Source organism: Choloepus didactylus, chromosome 3 (assembly GCF_015220235.1).
Source record: "Choloepus didactylus isolate mChoDid1 chromosome 3, mChoDid1.pri, whole genome shotgun sequence".
In the NCBI taxonomy this organism is placed as follows: Eukaryota; Metazoa; Chordata; class Mammalia; order Pilosa; family Megalonychidae; genus Choloepus; species Choloepus didactylus.
The window spans coordinates 92,574,746-92,595,761 of NC_051309.1; the positions used below are offsets into that span (position 1 = coordinate 92,574,746).

General features: G+C 35.4%; 1 protein-coding gene across 18 annotated transcripts in view; it reads right to left on the reverse strand.

The window, feature by feature from the left end:
• MAPK10 (mitogen-activated protein kinase 10) overlaps window positions 1–21,016 on the reverse strand; it is a 719,417-nt gene that overhangs the window by 74,006 nt on the left and 624,395 nt on the right. For 15 of the 18 annotated variants that reach the window (XM_037830188.1, XM_037830184.1, XM_037830182.1 and 12 more), the window contains 5 exons: window positions 16,337–16,466; window positions 12,723–12,781; window positions 11,767–11,905; window positions 10,845–11,010; window positions 8,280–8,351 (listed from right to left, as the gene is read on the reverse strand). In XM_037830188.1, coding sequence (XP_037686116.1) covers window positions 8,280–8,351; window positions 10,845–11,010; window positions 11,767–11,905; window positions 12,723–12,781; window positions 16,337–16,466 — 566 coding nt within the window. The remainder of the gene's footprint in view (window positions 1–8,279; window positions 8,352–10,844; window positions 11,011–11,766; window positions 11,906–12,722; window positions 12,782–16,336; window positions 16,467–21,016) is intronic. The other 3 variants (XM_037830190.1, XM_037830195.1, XM_037830193.1) reach the window with 1 other exon arrangement.

Consider the following 21,016-nt stretch of genomic DNA (forward strand, 5'->3'; position numbering starts at 1 on the left):
ATTTGCAAGGTATTCCAATGAATACATTTCTGTAGAGACCATAGAACAAACTAGGAAATCCAATCACTGTTGGAAACTGGATGTTTATTCTTTCTAAGAACATGTGACACAGTATTTGGGTCTCCATAATTATTATGCACACTAATGCTACCCAGATAGAGGTCTGGCTGCTTTTATGATTCTGATTTTTCACATTCTCCCTCCCACCATCAGTTTTCACATAGGCAGAGAGCAGACTCACTTGCAATTCTAACAGTCAGAAACGGAGTCATTTTCCTTCGAGGGGAAGTTAACTAAGTTTCGGTGTTATTAAAACATGATTATTCATTTTCTAACTGTAAGCATCTAAAAACCTGAAGTGTCATATCATTTGTTAGACATTAGATTATACTAAATTATCTTTTATCTACATCTAGCCAACAGATAGAAGTAATATAATGTAGGTTTTGGCAGCTTATATAGAAATAAATAAAACACTGTATTGCTATTTCCACACTGTCTGATGATTGAACCATGATCCATGATTTGGACTGTATGAACTTCTATCTAGCCACTTGGCAATTTATTCATATCTAGAAGATTATATGGTTCTTCTCAGCATGAACATGGGACCACATTGCTTTTTAATTATATATATATATATATATAACTATATATATAAATATATATAACTATATATACAATTATGTTTTCATTTAGCATAAAAGTCAAAGTGTTTTAATAAACTTCCTTACAAAGAATACTTCAAAAAATACAGAAGAAAATTGGACGTAGTTTTCTAAAATCAGAACATCCATTTCTTTGAAAAATTTACATTATGTTTTCAAAACTTTTAAATTTCATTAGTTCTTTAACAAAAGTGCATTGTATTAAACATCAGTGCAAAGACAGAAATAATAATATATTATGGATATGCACAAACTAATTTAGAATGCACCTATTTGCACATGTAAAACTCAGCAAAAAACAAAAACAAGCCACCAATTCATGGAACATATAGTTAAACCTTCTAATGCCAGGAAATCAGAGGAGGGTTTTCTCCTAGAGTCTAGCTACTCAACTTGATTTTCTTTCTGGATAATTTTTATAGCATCATAATGTTGATTTTTAACCTTTATTTTAAAGGGACTTGCTATTTATGTTCTTGATTTGCTTTTTTTACAAAACAGAAAAAAATCAATTGAAACTTTCAATAAAGGGGAAAACTTTTAGTTTTATATTAAATTATAAATAAAATTGTAAACTAATGATCTCACATAAGATTTACCAAAAAAAGGCTTCAGTAATTTTTTACTGCACCAAAACATTTCAATGTTCACCTTTCAAGAATCCATGTAATTCTGCAGTGTATATAATAAATAATTTAAAGAAATCGTGATAACAGAAATGTCTTTTTAAAAAACTTCTCATGTTCTAATCAATGAATAGTAAATACTGCCTCCAAATGTCTCACATAATCACCAAAGTAAAAATGGGTTCCCTGCAGATGTGTGTTAAGTACATTCACCTTCATTCCCTACATCAACTTAAGGAAGTGCTTTTAGCAAGCAGCACACTATTCATTTTACTCCCCTTTTACTGTTTTCTAATTCATGATAATTTTGGTTTCTCATTACCTGAGAGAATATTTTCTTATTCTAGATGGCTTTGCAGTAATTCCAATTTATGTTTTTTTTATAGTTTAGCTAATGCCATTTGAAGGTTATATGGGCTGGAATTCCCCCAAACTAATTAACTTCATAACATAAAAACTGGAGTTCCTTATCCATGAGTCTCATGGTATTTCCATTCATAAACTCTGTCGTAAGAGCCCAACAGGCCGAAAGGAAATTTCTAAAGAATGTCTTAGTAAAGACTAAGGAATTTATTTGCATGTTTGTAGTTGCTTCTCCCTCAACATTACACTTTGTTTTAAAATATCACCAGTAGTCTGTCTACAGAACTGTAGAAGGATAAGGAAAAAAATAAACTTTTATACCTTCCCATATAAATTTCCAGGAGACAGGGAACTTCTAGAACTCCAGCAGTCCTAGTGGAATGCTTTGCTCAGGGAGTCAAGGTCTAGCTCCTCCATTTCTGGCCTTTGGTTCCACCTCTGTAGTCTTCTGCTCTGCATCCCCCCTCACTTCTTGTTCCTTGCTGTATGTCTCTCTGAACTGTTAAGATCTTTATGCCTATCCTGCCCTCTAGTGTACTCTGGTCTACTCTAGACTTCTTTATAAGTGTCCTTCCATCTTTTCAAATCCCTTCAGAAACTCCAGTTCCCATTCTAGTGATTCCTATCTCACTGAGATTTTGTCAAAATAATAATATAAGAACAGAGAATTAAGAAAATTAATAGTGAAAATATATTCTTATAAACAAATTATAATTAAATTTGAATATAATCAGACTTCAATTAGAGATATGAACAAAATGGACTTGGTTGGGACTAAGGTAAATCAGACTAAAGGGTAAAGGATGATATTGACTGTGTTTTAAAACTTCTATGTGAGCCCAAAGGAAGAGATATCTATTTGGTGCAAAATCTATATTTTCTGTAGCACACTATATAATTTAACTTGTATGGTCAGTTTATTCAAACACCATAATTACACGGAAAACACTCTGGTTGGTTTGTAAAGCTCAGTGTGAAGCCCTGATACATCCCAGAGTAATTTGGGCAGAGAATAAAAAGTATTTGCAAAGCCCCCTTGAGGGACTGGGGAAAAATGTGGTAATATTAAACTTCCCCACCTGGGGACTTTCTGATATTCTTGCAAGCATTGGGGACTACCAGTTTAGTAGGTTGAGCCCTTGATCTTGGGGCATGCCCTTATGAAGCTTGTTACTGCAAAGCAGAGGCTAAGCCTATTTATATTTGTGCCTAAGAGTCACCCCCAGAGAGCCTCTTTTGTAACTCAGATGTGGCTTCTCTCTCTAAGCCAACTCTGCAGGTAAACTCACTGCCATTCCCCCTACGTGTGACATGACTCCCTGGGGTGTAAATCTCCCTGGCAGGCTCCTGGGGATAAGCCTGGACCTGGCATCATAGGACTGAGAAAGACTTCTGGACCAAAAGGGGGAAGAGAAATGAAGTAAAATAAAAGTTTCAGTGGCTGAGAGATTTCAAATGGAGTCAAGAGTTCATCCTGGAGGTTATTCTTATGCATTATATAGATATCCCTTTTCAATTTTTAGTGTATTAGAATAGCTAGAAGGAAATACCTGCAACTGTTGCACTGCAACCCAGTATCCTTGATTCCTGAAGACAATTGTATAACTAAATAGCTTACATGGTGTGACCATGTAATTGTGAAAACCTTGTGGCTCACACTCCCTTTTTCTAGTATGGACAGATGAGTAGAAAAACGGGGACAAAAAGTTAACGATTAATAGGGGGAAAGGAGGGGTATGAGATGCTTTGGATGCTGTTTTTTACTTCTTTTTTTTTTTATTCTTATTTTTATTTATGGGGGGTATTGAAAATGTTCAAAACTTGATTGTGGGGATGAATACACAAACATATGATGATACTGTGATCAACTGATTGTACCCTTCACATGATTGTATGGTATGTGAATATATCTTAATAAAATTGCATTAAAATATGAATATGATCGTGAAACAAAAAGTATCATTTTCAAAAATATGCTCATGCTTTTCTGCAATTTGCTTATGGATTTGTAAAATGGCTTCTAAACTTTAGCATCCCAACTTTATTTAAATCTATAAATTATATATTATTTGAGATAATCCTGTATTACCTTAAATATTAGGGAATAGACAAACTATAATAATGCATTAATTGCAAAAGTTTATTAGGAAGTAAGCATTGTTATTTCAGTAAGGTAAGAAAGATTCAGGAATATCCCCACACTAAACAGATCTAATAACAATCCACAACCTCCAATTTTTGTTAATTTTACTTTGACAATTCCTAATTCTCATGTTCAACTTAGAAAAGATATGATATTCAGTTGATTTGAGGACTTTTTTTATTTCTTCAAATATATCTTTGGCCAATCATTTAGCTCTCCCTTAATAATTTGGCCCCTTGACAAGTTTATATGTATATCCTTTTCATTCTAACTGAGATTTCTGATCGCCTATGGAGGGAAAGGCAGGAGTTGGTGTTTTAGCAATCCAACTGTCAACTTTAACTGGAGAGGATGTACCTGAGGTCTAGAATCTTTGAATGAGCACAATGTACCTATCTTTAACACTGCCCAGGTGCAGAGAACTTTGGCCAAGAGCTCTAGATGAAGAACATCACAGGGCTTGCTGAAAAAAGGTGCTACTACTTGAAGTAGAATGGAAAAAAAGGGGGGGATAGAAGGAATGCATCTAAGAGAAGCAGGCTTAAGCAAAAAAGGCTTATGAAAAGTACACTGGTATTATAGTAGGCTTCAGTAATCAATGACATGTTGTAACTGGGGCTTATGGGGGGTGGAGTAAGTAACTCAATTGTCCTTAAAAAATCTCAGAGAAAGCAGTACATTACTGCTTTACTGTAAATTATTATTGCAAGAAAAAATCTGAGTGAAATGCAAAGTCACTGGTATCGCTTATATGTTCTTTGAACTAAGTAAAAAAATAATGAACCTGGAATAGTTATTGCTTTCTAAATTGAAATTCAACATGGGCCTAAGAATGTTTAGTAATACTACATAACATCAACAAGGATGCTCTGAAACATGTTTTAATCATGAAAGTTAGTGACAATTGAGTGTAAAAAAGTATGTATTTGTGTAGTTAAACTCTTTAAACAAAAATAAATACTCTAAATGTTCACTGGATATTAAAATATTTATTTAATAATCAATTAAGAAACTCGTGACTAGAAAAGCAAATATGTATTTTATTTATTCATTTACTTATTTATTTTTCCAGCACTTTAATAATCAAGACACTACCCTGTAATATCATCTGGCTCTGGATCTTATCCATAGCCAAGAATCCCACACAGTGTTTCTGAAAATGCACTTCTATCTAGGAAAAGAATTAGAATTTCAATCATAAATGGAAATTTTACATTATCTCCTGATTTGTTAAGGTATTTACTATTTTTTTTTGCACATTGTTCAGATTAAGAAAGATAACATTAAAAAGTTCTGTGGAGATAGAGGAATAATGTTGATTATGATGATATAGTATTATCACATCACTTTTCAACATCAGAGAAATTCCAGATAAATTATTCTGAACAATTCTGAGTGAAAGTCAAAAGAACTTTTGATTGTTTTTTAAGTCTCTGGAAGAATCTTGGAACTAATCAAGGTATAAATAAGCATATATTAAACTTTGACATTACTTCCAGTAAATGCTGGAATCATTTCAATATGTTAAAATACTGGTAAAATCCTTCTGCCCCAAAATTACCTACATTAGCACCCAACCTTGTTCCTGGTTGTCATGGTTTAGTGAAGTTAGTTCAATGCTCTGTTATCTAGATTGTGGGTAGAAAGTCCTACTCATAAAATGATAATAATTTCATTTAAAGATTAATGAAACCATTCCACTCAAAATTCAGTGAACACATATAGTCCATTGTTTAAAGGGAAACTCTAAGATTGTTTATTTCTTAAATGTGGTCATGTCTTAAGATACTAAATTATAATTTTATTTATAGATAAAATGAACTAAGAACTTAAATTCAAATATAAAATTTTCAAAGACACAGAATTTCTTTTAACTCTTATCATCTGGAAAGTATCTATATTTAAGGGAAATATAACAAAAGTACAAATTTTTTTGCTCTAAATGCCTTTATGTAATTTCTTCATTTAGTTTTAAGTCCATATGTAGGCTCTCTATTATAGGATGGCATTAGACCATCACAGTTATGTTATGTAGTCATCTCATGAGATAATGGAATACATAATACAAACCCTTATCACAATCTACCTTTTGTGTATTAGAGTTTATTCAAGTCTTAGGATCACACTTTTCAAGAATATAAACTTTATATGTTGATTTTTCCATAATTTAATTTCAGTTCCAAACATTTTTCTACAATAGAAACTAGTATAAAAAGAAAAAAAAAGGTCTCCAAAAGAAAAATTTTTAGAAAAATATAGAATTATCAATATGGTGCTATTATATATGACTGCTTATTTTTCTGAAGGCTTACTTTGGGTCAAAAAGTTCTTATTTTTCTTAATTTTATTGGTACTAAAAGGTAATATTGTTAAACTAGGAGAAAAGCAACCCTAATAAATGCCTGAAGAGCTAAATTCGAGCTCAGATAATGATCATGCTACATGGAAAACGAGTGGCCTATCACATCAATATCACATGTAAATGAGATGTCCTGTGGCCTTTTTATCTTCTATAAACAAGTATACTGCAGAGATGTGGCTGTGCAGCTTCACTTTGAGTACTGATTGAGAAATTGGATCCAAAATCTTCCTTTTCTCGTGGCCTGAAATGTATTATACCCAAAGGCTGAAGAACAAAGAAATTCCTATTTGTGAATTCATACATTTAAATATGAATGTGAATTATATTGTTGTTTGAATCAACTAGAGTTTGTATATAATTGGTTCCTGAACTATAAGTAATTTAAAGTTATAATGAATATTTCTAAGTAGTCACAGGAAATTTGATGGTGAAAAATGATATTTTATGCTAGAGATAGCAATGGAAATTTAGCAAGTGGCAATTTAAGATTTCAGGATTGTATATATATAAAAGGCTGCCATGTGGATTTCTCATGTTCTAACCCTGCACTGTGCAATAGAAAATCGAGAGCCACAAATGCAAACCATATATATACGTAATTTAAAATTTTCTAGTATCCACCTTAAAAAGAATAAAAAGAAAGAGGTGAAATCAATTTTAACAATATATGTTATTTAACCCAAAATATTATCATTTCAACACATGTAATAAAGGTATTAATGATATCTTTTATACTTTTTTCCATATCTTCAAAATCTGGTATGGATTTTACAGCTATAACACATCTCAATTCAGACTAGCCATAATTTTCAAGTGCCGAATAGCCACATGTGGTTAGTGGCTACAGTATTGGACAGTGCAGCTCTAGAAGATGTCTTAACCCTTACATTACTATTGGAATTTAAAGATATTTCATTGATAGCCAGCAGAATAATTAAGTGCCTACGCAAATGCATGCTCACTGTGGTATCAACTGCTTATTGAGTCAGATTTTTTTATTACTCACATTTTCTTCTACTTAAATAAAAATCTGAATATTTTTTAAATAATAAAACGATTCCTTAATAGAGGATTTTATCAATCAAATAGAATAGTTAATAGAATTATGGACCCCATGTTTATTTCCAATTTCCAAAACATTAAAATATAATTAATATATGGAATCCAATCTTGTATTATTATTGTTTAATTTATCAGTTGTTGTTGCCCTTAGATTTACACTTGTATTTGTTAGCAGGGTATTTCTGTGTTTATAAAATTATATTCTCCTATTAATATGCAAGCTTTATTATCTATATACTGCAAACACAAATATGTGCCTTTGTTAGAGAGTGAACTTTTGGTCATTGAAAAAATATACTAACTCAATTAATAATTCCAATCTAGGTAGCTCTCCAAGAAACTTCTGATGGAGCCTAGTGCAGGACTTGGCAGTAGAACTCATATCAACACTGTTTTTTAAATTCTAAATTTGGTTGGAAACATAAGCATCTGTGTCACATCTCTAAGTCAAGTGAGGGAAGCCTATTTTAATTTCACCTGACCTTAGGTAATTGGAAGAATAATCATAATTTTTAAGTGTGGAAGTTCATATTTTAAAGAGTATATACTACATTGACTTATTTGGGACTGGACAGAGCATCAAGAGTAATCCAAAACAATGGAGCCATAGGAGTTTAGGATGTCAGCAAAGAGAGACATTATTACTCCTAAATGTTGTAGAACCATAAAATAGTTTTAGAAAGGTGGAAAATACTTGGAAACAGTGACTACTTTTTCTAGTTAAAAAGATAAACATCTTTTAATCATTTGAGGTCTCGTGGCCTCTTATATATATATATTTTCTTCAAATAGCATTGTTATTTTGAGTAAAAGTCAAGAAAATAATTTAAGATTAAAAAAGCCCATTGGAAATTTAATTAAAACAAATCATCATGGCAAGTAGTTTTCAGTACTGGTCAGATTTTAAGAACCATCTTTTTTTTTTCCTTTGTAATCACAATTACAACACTTACCCAACTTTTTGCCTCTATCTTTACTGTCCAGGTAAAATCATTATGTGTTTAAAGGGAGAGAGAACAAAACAAGTAAAGCTGCAGCAAAAGGTACAAGGATACAGTCCCTTCCTGGAAAGAGGATTTTGTGACGAACCATTTCTCCCATAATGCAGCCCACAGACCATATATCCACTGGAACAGGAGAGAAAGGGAAGTGAAGAAAGGGGAGGAAAGTCAGGTTAACTAAGATAATTGACTTCTGAAGGAGGAAAAAGAAGGTTGATTAGAAGGTACAATTTTTGCCTCCCACCAATTCTGGCCAAAAGGTGAATTAAAACCAACACTATATTATTATGTAAAGAGTGTTTAGTATGAACTTAAATTAATAATACAAGCCATTATTTTATGGGTGTCTTAGATTGCCTCTTTCGTGCCATAAGGTGGTGACATTGGTGACATGGAAAACCGGCAGTTAAACCAAGAGTATCCCCACAGCAGGTCATGGCTAAAAGCCACCTAGTGGTTTTTTATATCTGTGGAGAAAATAATCTTTATCAACATATAGGAGTAGCTCTTTTCCATTTTCTGTTCTATTCATGGCATGAAATAGGGCAACAAAAGACCATCTGCGTGTGTGTGTGTTGTGTGTTTGTGTGTGTCCAAATAGGTATATTCAATAAAGGCCAAGAAACTAGGAAATGTTTAGAACCATGGTTCACAGGCAGAAGAGTTGGAATCCCAGGTGTTCAGGACTCAGATTTTCTTCAGAAGTTATCCTTGTAAATGAACATCAGTTTTAGTTTGCATTTGAAATATTTCAAGAAAATAAAAGATATATAATGAATTTGAACATATGTAAAGGAGGTATCTGGAAATAAAGTGGAAAAACAAGTGTTAACGGTGTCTTTAAAAAGTTATATACATATATTTATTTCCCAATCGTCATACTTGTTGATTAAACATGTTTCACTCTCTATTAGTAATTTCTACCCCTTTTCAGCTCACTTTTTAGTAAGGATAAAGGGAACTTTGGGGTTAAAAGTGTTAGAATGAAATGCTCCTTGGGGAAGGGAGGCAGGGTTAGGTGCAGGGGCAGCTGAGCACGCCTGAATTGGAGCGAGCAGGTTTTTCTGCATGATAACTTTCCTCCCATCAGGAGAGGGTGGCACGAAGGTGCTAGGCGGGACTATTCCACAGACCTAGAGGAGAACAAAAAAACTAAGGCATCCTCTTGCATCCCTTTCTTGCGAATGTTAAAACAGGGAAGGGAAAGGGATGGGAAGACATGCCAATTGTTTGGTGAAGATCGGGAAAGTGAGAAGAATAGGCATATTCAGTCTCCCAGTCACTCATACATCCTTGATTCTCGACTTTTCTTTAATTTGTTCCCCCTTTGATTTTTTTTTTTAACTGGTGAAGAACATCTAATTATTTTCCAACTAAATTAAATGTGGTCTTTGCTTTGGGAAGAGGGCTAGATTCTCCTTGCCTGAGTAAACAGGCACAAGAATTCTGACTGCCCACCTAAGAGAACTTGACCTTCGTAAGAGTTGACCCCTTCCCTTCCTCTGTACAAATGCACACAACTACTGGCTGCCTTCTAATCTGAAGGTCACAAAGAAATTTTTTAAACTTCAGTGGCCATGGAATTTTCACAGACGTGACCTGTAGCTTTACACAAAAATACAATGATAGTTTTAATAGAATTTATTGCAATACAGCAGACTGCTAAGAACTAAATAGAATAGAACTTAAAATAAGTAGGTAAAGTACATTAAGTGCATATATAGAATCCTAATTCAAAACAATTTAATACCTACTTATATTGGATATGTTTTTTAATATCGTGCATTGCTTGCAAGAGATTTGGTCAAAATAATATATTGCAATGCTTCCTAACAGATATTTTATAAAGTCCTTCATTTAAATCAATAAAATCAAATCAGATTTATATTTTGAACATTCTTTCTACCTTTTCTTTTAAAGTGTTCATGCATATTAGATTTTCTTTATGAAAGCAATCATGTAAAATTTAATATTTTCCCCTTTCTATAGTTTCTGCAATTTATAAGGATTTAATGGGCAATTGCTACCCTAAATATTACTCACAGAGCAGTTTAAAATAGCAAAGAAACCTTTATCAAGCCTGAATAATTTGGATTGTTCCAAATTGTCTGTTCATTTAGAGTTTGTGAAGGTTCTCACCCCAAGGATTTGGGGCATCTTTTTGTTTGATTGTCATTCCTTAGGAATAGAGCCATCAATCTCAGACATGACATAAAAGCCAAATGGTTAAATGCAACAGATAAATTTCTTCCTGTTTCCACACTCACTCTGAGCTGTGCAGCAAATCCAGATAATAATATTTCTCAATTATCCACAGCATGTTTGCTAATCAGTATCGACTTGACTGTTGAATCAGACTCCATTTACAATTCTTTTTAGCTATAACATTTTGAGCTCTTCTAGCAAAGCTTACTTCTCAGAAACATCCTTCACATTTTTAGTGAGTGATTCTTTCTAGTAGTATTAAAGAAAAAAACAACCTCTGAATATGAAAGCTGGCTGCCCCATTCTTTTTCAATGCCATAAATATGCATGAAAGAGAACATTACTCGTGGCTGTCTAAAACAAGCATGCATTTCCTTCATGTTTTTTAATCTTGCTCGTCAGAGGCATCCCTACCATTCTCCTTGTAGCCCATTCCCAGGATGACCTCGGGAGCTCTGTAATAGCGGGTCACCACATAAGGAGTCATCATGAAGCTTGTGCCTGCCGTCCTGGCCAGTCCAAAGTCGAGGATTTTCAATGTGCAATCAGACTTGACCACAATGTTACTTGGTTTTAAATCCTGACAAGGGAAGAGGGACAAAGGAAGAAATGAAAAGCCAGCATCAAATGGAACGTGAGCTTTCCATCTGTAGCTTCGACATGGCAAGATGATCAGTCGTGTGATAGCATTGATGGGGCACCCCTTGCCTGCAAAGCACTAGATAAAGCATATGATTCTGCCCCAAAGAAGTTTGCAATTCATTTTTGGATTATTATTTTATTAATACCTCCAGGTAATATTTTTTAACTCCGGAAGAGAATTGTACTATCATTTTTACAATTTAAGCTTATCTTGGGAGGAGGTTTTAGAAAAAAGACACATTTATTGTCATCCTTTAGGCCTTTCCATAGAGAAAGGGAACATAAGGCTTTCAGGTTATATTTCCCTTCTAGGCCTGACAGAAGAGCAGATCAGGGCAACTGTCTTTACGTTGCCAGAAATGAACTGCAGGAATGATCTGTCTTATTTCAGCTGCACATATGACCTGTGTTGGTCAAGGGGCTAGAAAGTAGGAGACTTCTCAGAAGCTGCCTCTCAATGAGCTGGAAAGAACATTAGACAAAAGTATAGCCAGAATTTCCTTTTACACATAAGTGAACTTTGTGCTAATTCCATTGTTGAAGAAATGAAGAAGTATATCTTATTTAACCAAGTCTCTCTACCTGAAAGACATTATATTTAATCAAGCCACCCTACAGGAAGAAAACAATCTACTGGTGTTCTTTCTTTTCTCCAAAAGCAGCATAATCATAATTCTGGAGTAGGTGCTCTTACCCTGTGAATAATTCCAGCAGAGTGCAGGTGCTTGATGCCACACAACATTTGGTAGAGCAGGTAAGACATTCGCTCGTGGTCTAATTCCATCTGAATCACCTGACATAAGTTGGCATCCATCAGTTCCATTACTAAATAACTGGAGGATAAATCCATATACAATGTTAGTTCCAGATCACAAGAGCTGTGAAGTTCTCCAATCAAGTCAGAATCATCTCCTAAATAAGTTAGTCTTCTTAACTTCACAACTCTCCCTTTAACTGAATCAAGAATTTGAAAAATTTCCAGGTATTGTATGTGTGTTAGTTAATGGTAACACTACCACTGGGTTATTAAGTAAAAGCAGCATTTATTAATGTGTGTCTATTGCCCTATATTTTCCACATTCATCTTGCTCTCGCTTTTCCCTGTATTCCTTCAATGCTTTCCAGAGTATTATGATCACAAATAAAAAGTTACAACAGCTCCTCCATTAATTGCAATAATATCTGTGTTAAATAGGACAATACTCTGAGCAATAACTTCCTCTCCTCTGCTTATTGTCACTATACTTCTAGGTAGATTCTTTTTGCAATCAAAGGCACCCCCCAACCCCCAAAAATAGAAATAAAGAAGAAAGCTGAATTTTATCATATCCTTTCTATTAATATTTATCAAAGTGATTGACTCATTCCAGAAAGCTTATGGAATCTAACAATAACAACAACAACAACAACAACGTCTTTCCTGATTGAACCAAGAACATGGAACAACAGCACAGAGAACCATTATGCCAGAATGAGGTAAAAAATGTCCTTCTAGGAACACCACAAACACAACCTAGAGTCTCTTTAATTTGATCCCAGTTTTTATCTCTCTAGATCTCTGCAAGAGGCTTCACCTATCTGCTTTTTGACAATTTCCCTTGAGCTATCAAGTGCTATGCATTCTCATCCTTTGTGAGTTTTATTACTTACACATCTTGAAACTCCTCTAGTGTTTTCTGGGGTGTGAAGACATTTAATAAACTAATAATCTGAAAGACAGAGAGAGGAAGGATAAGGGGAAGGAGAAAAAAAAGAGAGAATGATTTAGACAAATATTTAAAACAAGTATTTATTTCAACTCAAAGTCACACACTAGTGATGTGGAAATAGAAAAGAAACTTTGGAAAACAATTTATAGAACTGTATCACAGAACTTTGGAAATATATTACAGAAAGAACATATCTGTCTTCAGGTTGATGCAGTTTAAAAGTTCAATTTCTTAGGCAGAAGGAATAGCCAGAGAAGCTATAATTTTTATACTCTTTTAGAGTGTGAATCTTTCTGGTAAAATACAAGCCTGCAAGGGAACTAAACAAACAAACAAACAAAAACTATGTGCTATAGAAATGTGGCAATAGCAAAAAACTCAACAACTTACAAAAGCTGTGTTTTTCCTTCAAATGAATAAGGTGGTGTTCTAACTCAAGATTTTTGTGTGTTGTTACTTTACTTTCTATTACTTTTATCTGATACACAAATACTTAAACTAATGTTCCAATGTGGGGGAAAATGTATCTTGGGTGGTATCAATGATGAATTTAGTGGAAAATGTTTAAAATAAAAATAATTGTCTAAATTAAGTTTCTTAAACTTTTTGTCTCCTACTTGAATTCTTTTATATATTAGGTCACGAAGTTTACCTTATCACGTAAGTAAACTAAAAAAAAAAAATCCCTTGCCACATTTGCAAGTAGATTGCTTACATAACTTGAACTGTTCTTTCTACTAAACATTCTGTACTAATGTGCCAGAGGGAAATTACAATAAAATTATAGATAATCATCTTCTCTTCACAAGATAGATGTAACCATTTCACAGAAACTGAATAAGTACAAGTTCAAGATTTAAACACTTTTAAAGCATGAATCAACGAACTGCAGGAAACTTCAAAAGCGGCACAGAAACATTCATAGTAATGAAAACAAAACCTAATTATTTTAACCACTTGAGAAATAGATTCTGTTCTAGGGAACGTTTATGTGTCAAGTAGTTGTCACTTGTTGAGATATTGTTCAGAAAAGAGTCACAATAACATCCTATAGTTCCTAGCATAGCATACATAGGGCAATGATTATAGCCTAAAAAAAAAAAAAGCAACCAACATCACATCTTCTAAAGCAACCTCACAGCATAGAATATGCATACAGAAATGAGGTTGTTTCAAAATATCTTTAAAACTTGTGATCCAAGTGTCTAGTTTTTTTGTGCACTTAGTTATAGAGTAAGTTGATAAAAGATGAATGTGGTGCATCTCTCACTGGAGTTATCTATAATGGGCCTGTTATTGTAGTACTTTAGCACTGTCAAAGTAATTTACTTCATTTTGCTATTTGTTCAAAATCATCACGGATTATTCATAGGACACACACATGCACAAACTCATATAAACACTCCTAAAAAAAACAGAAAAATGTTTACTCATATTATTTGGTGAATAAATAATCTAGGTAATCTAATCCAGAAAATGGTATTACAATTTAAAATAACTTAAGATTTATTATTTTAAAAAGTAGTTTCTCAAGATCTATTCTCTCACTGTATGTTCTTAGTTTCCCTTTTCGTATGCCCTTGCTTTATCACCTTTACTTTTTTTTTATTTCCCTTTGATGATTTTCTTTACTTTTCTTACCTCCCTTTATACATTCTAATGCCTGAAAATGGCCAGTTAAAAACCTTGTCTGTAGATAGAGATCATCACAGTTCAACAGCTTCCAGGCAGGAATCTGACTCAGTTCTTTTACCCCAGAGTCTCAGGATGCACGGATATGATTCAATGTTTGTCGTGGACCCACAATCACTCTAATTATCACTTCCTAGAATTGAGTAATCATTTTCTCAATGGATTTTCTTCTCTATTAAAGATATCTTTGGAGTAACTTCAGTGTTTTACTTTGCTCTAGCCTTTACTTCTGATCTGGGATTAATGCTTATGACTTAAATGTTTTGTATATTTTATTAACAATAAACCCTTAAATCCATTGCTTAAATGATGAAGGCAAATGACTGAAATATCATATTTAAATCCAAATTTCCTACTATGCTTTGAAAAGTCATATCTGTTCACTTTGCTCCATATTCCGCTGGTCTCCACTTAAGTTTTCCTCATATCAACTTTGTAACCTCTTTTTTTCTTTGAGATTATTAATGCCATTCCAAGTGAAGGACAAAATTAACTATGATCATACTCATCCCCAACAACAAAGCAAGTTATTTATGTTCCCATGTTTTCTGTTAGCCCTTTTCTAAATGCAGATATAATTGTTCGATCATCTAGCACAGTTCTTGGCACCAACAAATGACAATTTGAATCAGAATCTGAAGCCATAGCACTGATACAATTGTACATAACAGGTACTAATTTACATTTAGTTATAAGTGACATTCCCTTTGTTAACAAGTCCCAGAAACTTATTTCCTTAGACCTTTACAAATAAGTAGGTAAATAATGAATGAATGAATGCAAGGAGGTGACAAATGGTATGCTATTTAGAAATTAACAACTATGTTTTGTATTCTTTTGATAAATTTGAGCCTTCTACAATTCAGACAAGAGTGGAGAGTGTGATACCTGCAAATCAGTTAATTAAGTGGAAATGTCTTCACAGTATGAGGAAGAAGGATTCAGGAAATAATAAATACATAAAAGCAAAAACTGGCATCCCTTTCTATACAATCTCTTCATTTCCCATGATACTTCTTATCTTCTCTGCTACCACAAAAATACATTGCTCCTGCCTTTACTTAACACACTGAAAGAATACGTTGCGTTAGCAGAGTAACTCTTCATAAGGATCACCCTTTCCATCAGTTCTAGATGCCTTTATAGAAGTCTCATAATCCTTGCATGACTAAAATGAACTATTTTCCATTTGTCCTTACTGAGAAAAACTGGAACACAGGAAGAATTCTAGAGGCCTTTGCTTGTGGTTGAAGAAGCTTATACTCTGAAGTAAAGAAAGTCCTTTAACAATGTGCCCGGTTGAGTTAACAAAGAGAACAAGCTCTTGATGACCCTGCTCTGCAATGCTTTGCAAATATACACTTACACATTTGTTCAACTCTATGTAAAACAAGATGTTGAAGCACAGTGAACAGTTAGAGGCCACTGCCAGACTATAGCCTAATAAAAGGATACAACATGATGAATAAAAATATTCACTTATTAATTGTTATTAATTAAGAAGAGGTAAAGCATACTGTTTGATAGCTGTTTTCTTTCTTTCTTTTTTTTTTTTTTTTTTGTAAGCATGAAGCGCTCTGGTTAATTCAGAGCAAGGTAACCAAATATGGTTAATTTCATAACAGGGAAATATCTAACAAATTCACCCCCTCCATGCCATATGGCTTTTAAATGATTTTGACGCAGAAAGCTACCAAGAGGACAATGAAATCAAATGTACCATATGGAAACGATAAGCAGTCTTAAAAGGGAGAAATTGTGAAGTAAAGGAAGTCTTTCCTATTGAAGTTGGCTCACTAACTTTCTTCTCCCAATCTCTCAATCTCTTACTGCCAGTGGTTCAAAAATAACAACAAAACTCACGTTTTTATGGTTCACACACTTCATGAGGACAAGCTCCCGGTAAGCTCTCTTGGCATGTGTTTGGTTTTGAAAGGGTCTGCTGAGCTTCTTAATGGCCACATTTCTGTCGAGAACAGCATCATATGCAGCACTGCAGAGAACCAAGAGCAGTATAGATTTAAAACACAGAAATCCTTAGATCCCTTGCCTTCCTAAATAAGGGTCTCAGTAAAGAAAATACTATTTTGCAATCCTACTCAGATGCCTTCTATCATGCAAATCAGGCTTTAAATAAGGATATAAAATTGGCCAGTACAAAAAAATTATACTTGCTAGGAGAAGAAAAATAGAAGAGTTCCTTGTTAAGAGTGCAGTACATAATTGTATCATGGGGTGGGGGGAGGGAGGGAAGAAGAAAGGAAAGTGCTTAACTTTCCCACTAGCCATGGGACTGTGGGCAAGTCATTCAATCTCTCTGGGCTTGAATTGCTCATCTATAAACATGTGATACCTAGGTTTTCTTCACCTATAAAAACTACATCATTCTTTGGTTATTTTAAGTGAGTATTCATTCTTCCCCCATTCACAGGAAACAGTTTTTAATTGGCATGAAAGCACAGATGGGTTGATGATCAAAGTATGCTCATTAACTATAAAAAAGCTCAAAATAAGTAATGCAATCAGAGAGGATTTCAGAAACATAAATAATTTATTTTAAATACAAATACTGTAACAGTTGAAGCTTTCAAACTCTCTGAGCATGAGAATCTATCATGCTTTGAAAAGCAACCAATGTATGGTACTTTTTTCCCCATAATCAGAATACATGGGTCTGGGGATAAAATGAGGAAGTAAGGGAAACTCTTCTCACTATTATACTTAATGATCAATTCACAAAATATTTGCTTCCCATTCTGCAACTTTGGGTTCTGCTGGTTTTTGTCTTAGTTAGCAGTAAGGAATGCAGCAACCAGGGTCCTCTATAATTGATCCATCAAATCGGAATCTGACATTTGGCCACTGAGGGCTCATTACCACTGAAGTAAAAAGGAAAGAAGAGGATTACAAAACTAAAAGATATTGCCAAATTCACAGGTTAAGGTTAAACAAAAGTCTTAGAGTTCATCTGACTCACGCTCCCATCTAATACTTATTCCCCTCTGTTATGGTTAGGTTCTTGTGTCAACTTGGCCAGGTGATGGTACCCAGCTGTCTGGTAAAGCAAGCACTGGCCTAACCATTACTGCAAGGACATTTGTGGCTGGTTAATAAACCAGAAGGCTAGTTTATTAAATCATCAATCAATGGGCTGCAGCTGTGACTGATTACATCAATGAAGGACATGTCTTCCACAATGAGAGAATGCAATCAGCTGGATTTAATCCAATCAGTTGGAGACCTTTAAGCGAGACAGACAGAGGACCTTCACTGCTTTGGCTAACCAGCAAAGCATTTCCTGAGGAGTTCAAAGTTGACAGTTCGTTCCTGAGGAGTTCATCGAACACATTCATTGAAGTTGCCAGTTTGCTGCCTGAGGACTTCATTGAACACCTTCACTGGAGTTGCCAGTTTGCTGCCTGCCCTGTGGAATCTGGGCTCATGCATACCCACAGTCGTGTGAGACACTTTTATAAAATCTTATATTTATAGATATCTCTTATTGATTCTGTTTCCCTAGAGAACCCTAACTAATACACCCTCCAAAATATCTCCACCAAAAATTTTAACCAGTCTTCTATAGCATAAAATTCACCAATATCAAGGCCCCTTTTTCTGTTCTTGGACAACTTTGAGAGTTAGAAATGTCATCATCCAAAAAAGCAGAGTTGTCTGCTGTGGTTTCCATTCACTATTGCCAACCCTGCCTTCTGGGGCAATTCAGAATAAAGTATTCCCTTTTAATTATGATAGACCTATAATATATGAAATCCATCAAAGGACAGAGACTAGAGTAAACACTTACTAACACTTAGCTCTTATTATTTTTCCCCTAAATCTTTCCCTCTTCAAGCTAAACATCACCAGTGTCCTATCACCATTTGACAGAGTGCAGTTTCAAGTCCCATCACCACCTGGCCAGTCTCCTCTGAATAAACACTCCAGTTTGTCAATATCCTCTGAAAATGTGGACCCTGAACTAAATAAACATTGGTTCTTTCAGCATGGAATGTCAGGGAAGATTAGGACAGGGCTATTGACTCCTTCCTTCGTACACTTACTCATTCAGCCAACAATTGACACAGCTAAGTCTACACTGGTTTCTTTGGTAGCTACACACATTATTGACTCATATTGAAACTATGTTAATTAGAAATACTATCTTTTTAGAAATCTGTGCAGCTATTAAACTACATATTTCAGCATTTTTGTTTTTATGTTCTTTTTCATCTATTAGTGGCAGCACAGGTAAAGAAAGGAAAGAGTCAAGTGGACCTGTACCTTAGAAGGAGTGCACAAGGAAAACAGTGAATTTGAAAATACAGAAATTAAACTTGCTCTCAGAAGTTAAGCAGTTGCATTCACAGAAAATAGATCAGTAAATTAGACACACCAGGAGGCGGGGCAAGATGGCAGACTGGTGAGCTGTATGTTTTAGTTACTCCTCCAGGAAAGTAGGTAGAAAGCCAGGAAATGCGTGGACTGGACACCACAGAGCAATCTGTCTTTGGGCATACTTCATACAACACTCATGAAAATGTCGAACTGCTGAGATCAGCGAAATCTGTAAGTTTTTGCGGCCAGGGGACCCGCGCCCCTCCCTGCCAGGCTCAGTCCCGTGGGAGGAGGGGCTGTCAGCTCCGGGAAGGAGAAGGGAGAACTGCGGTGGCAGCCCTTATCGGAAACTCATTCTATTGATCCAAACTCCAACCATAGATAGACTGAGACCAGACACCAGAGAATCTGAGAGCAGCCAGCCCAGCAGAGAGGAGACAGGCATAGAAAAAAAAAACAACACGAAAAACTCCAAAATAAAAGCAGAGGATTTTTGGAGTTCTGGTGAACACAGAAAGGGGAAGGGCGGAGCTCAGGCCTTGAGGTGCATATGCAAATCCCGAAGAAAAGCTGATCTCTCTGCCCTGTGGACCTTTCCTTAATGGCCCTGGTTGCTTTGTCTCTTAGCATTTCAATAACCCATTAGATCTTTGAGGAGGGCCCTTTTTTTTTTTTTTTTTTTTTTTAATCCTTTTTTCTTTTTCTAAAACAATTACTCTAAGAAGCCCAATACAGAAAGCTTCAAAGACTTTCAATTTGGGCATGTCAAGTCAAGAGCAGAACTAAGAGAGCTCTGAGACAAAAGGCAATAATCCAGTGGCTGAGAAAATTCACTAAACACCACAACTTCCCAAGAAAAGGGGGGTGTCCGCTCACAGCCACCATCCTGGTGGACAGGAAACACTCCTGCCCATCGCCAGCCCCATAGCCCAGAGCTGCCCCAGACAACCCAGTGTGACGGAAGTGCTTCAAATAACAGGCACACACCACAAAACTGGGCGTGGACATCAGCCTTGCCTGCAACCTCAGCTGATTGTCCCAGAGTTGGGAAGGTGGAGCAGTGTGAATTAACAAAGCCCCACTTAGCCATCATTTGAGCAGACTGGGAGCCTCCCTACACAGCCCAGCAGCCCAGAACTGCCCTGGGGGGACGGCACTCACCTGTGACATAGCACAGTCATCCCTCAACAGAGGACCCGGGGTGCACAGCCTGGAAGAGGGGCCCACTTGCAAGTCTCAGGAGCCATACGCCAATACCAAAGACTTGTGGGTCAGTGGCAGAGACAAACAGTGGCAGGACTGAACTGAAGGATTAGACTATTGCAGCAGCTTTAAAACTCTAGGATCACCAGGGAGATTTGATTGTTAGGGCCACCCCCCCTCCCTGACTGCCCAGAAACACGCCCCACATACAGGGCAGGCAACACCAACTACACACGCAAGCTTGGTACACCAATTGGGCCCCACAAGACTCACTCCCCCACTCACCAAAAAGGCTAAGCAGGGGAGAACTGGCTTGTGGAGAACAGGTGGCTCGTGGACGCCACTTGCTGGTTAGTTAGAGAAAGTGTACTCCACGAAGCTGTAGATCTGATAAATTAGAGATAAGGACTTCAATAGGTCTACAAACCCTAAAAGAACCCTATCAAGTTCAGCAAATGCCACGAGGCCAAAAACAACAGAAAATTATAAAGCATATGAAAAAACCAGACGATATGGATAACCCAAGCCCAAGCACCCAAATCAAAAGATCAGAAGAGACACAGCACCTAGAGCAGCTACTCAAAGAACTAAAGATGAACAATGAGACCATAGTACGGGATATGAAGGAAATCAAGAAGACCCTAGAAGAGCATAAAGAAGACATTGCAAGACTAAATAAAAAAATGGATGATCTTATGGAAATTAAAGAAACTGTTGACTAAATTAAAAAGACTCTGGACACTCATAGTACAAGACTAGAGGAAGTTGAACAACGAATCAGTGACCTGGAAGATGACAGAATGGGAAATGAAAGCATAAAAGAAAGAATGGGGAAAAAAATTGAAAAAATCGAAATGGACCTCAGGGATATGATAGATAATATGAAACGTCCAAATATAAGACTCATTGGTGTCCCAGAAGGGGAAGAAAAGGGTAAAGGTCTAGGAAGAGTATTCAAAGAAATTGTTGGGGAAAACTTCCCAAATCTTCTAAACAACATAAATA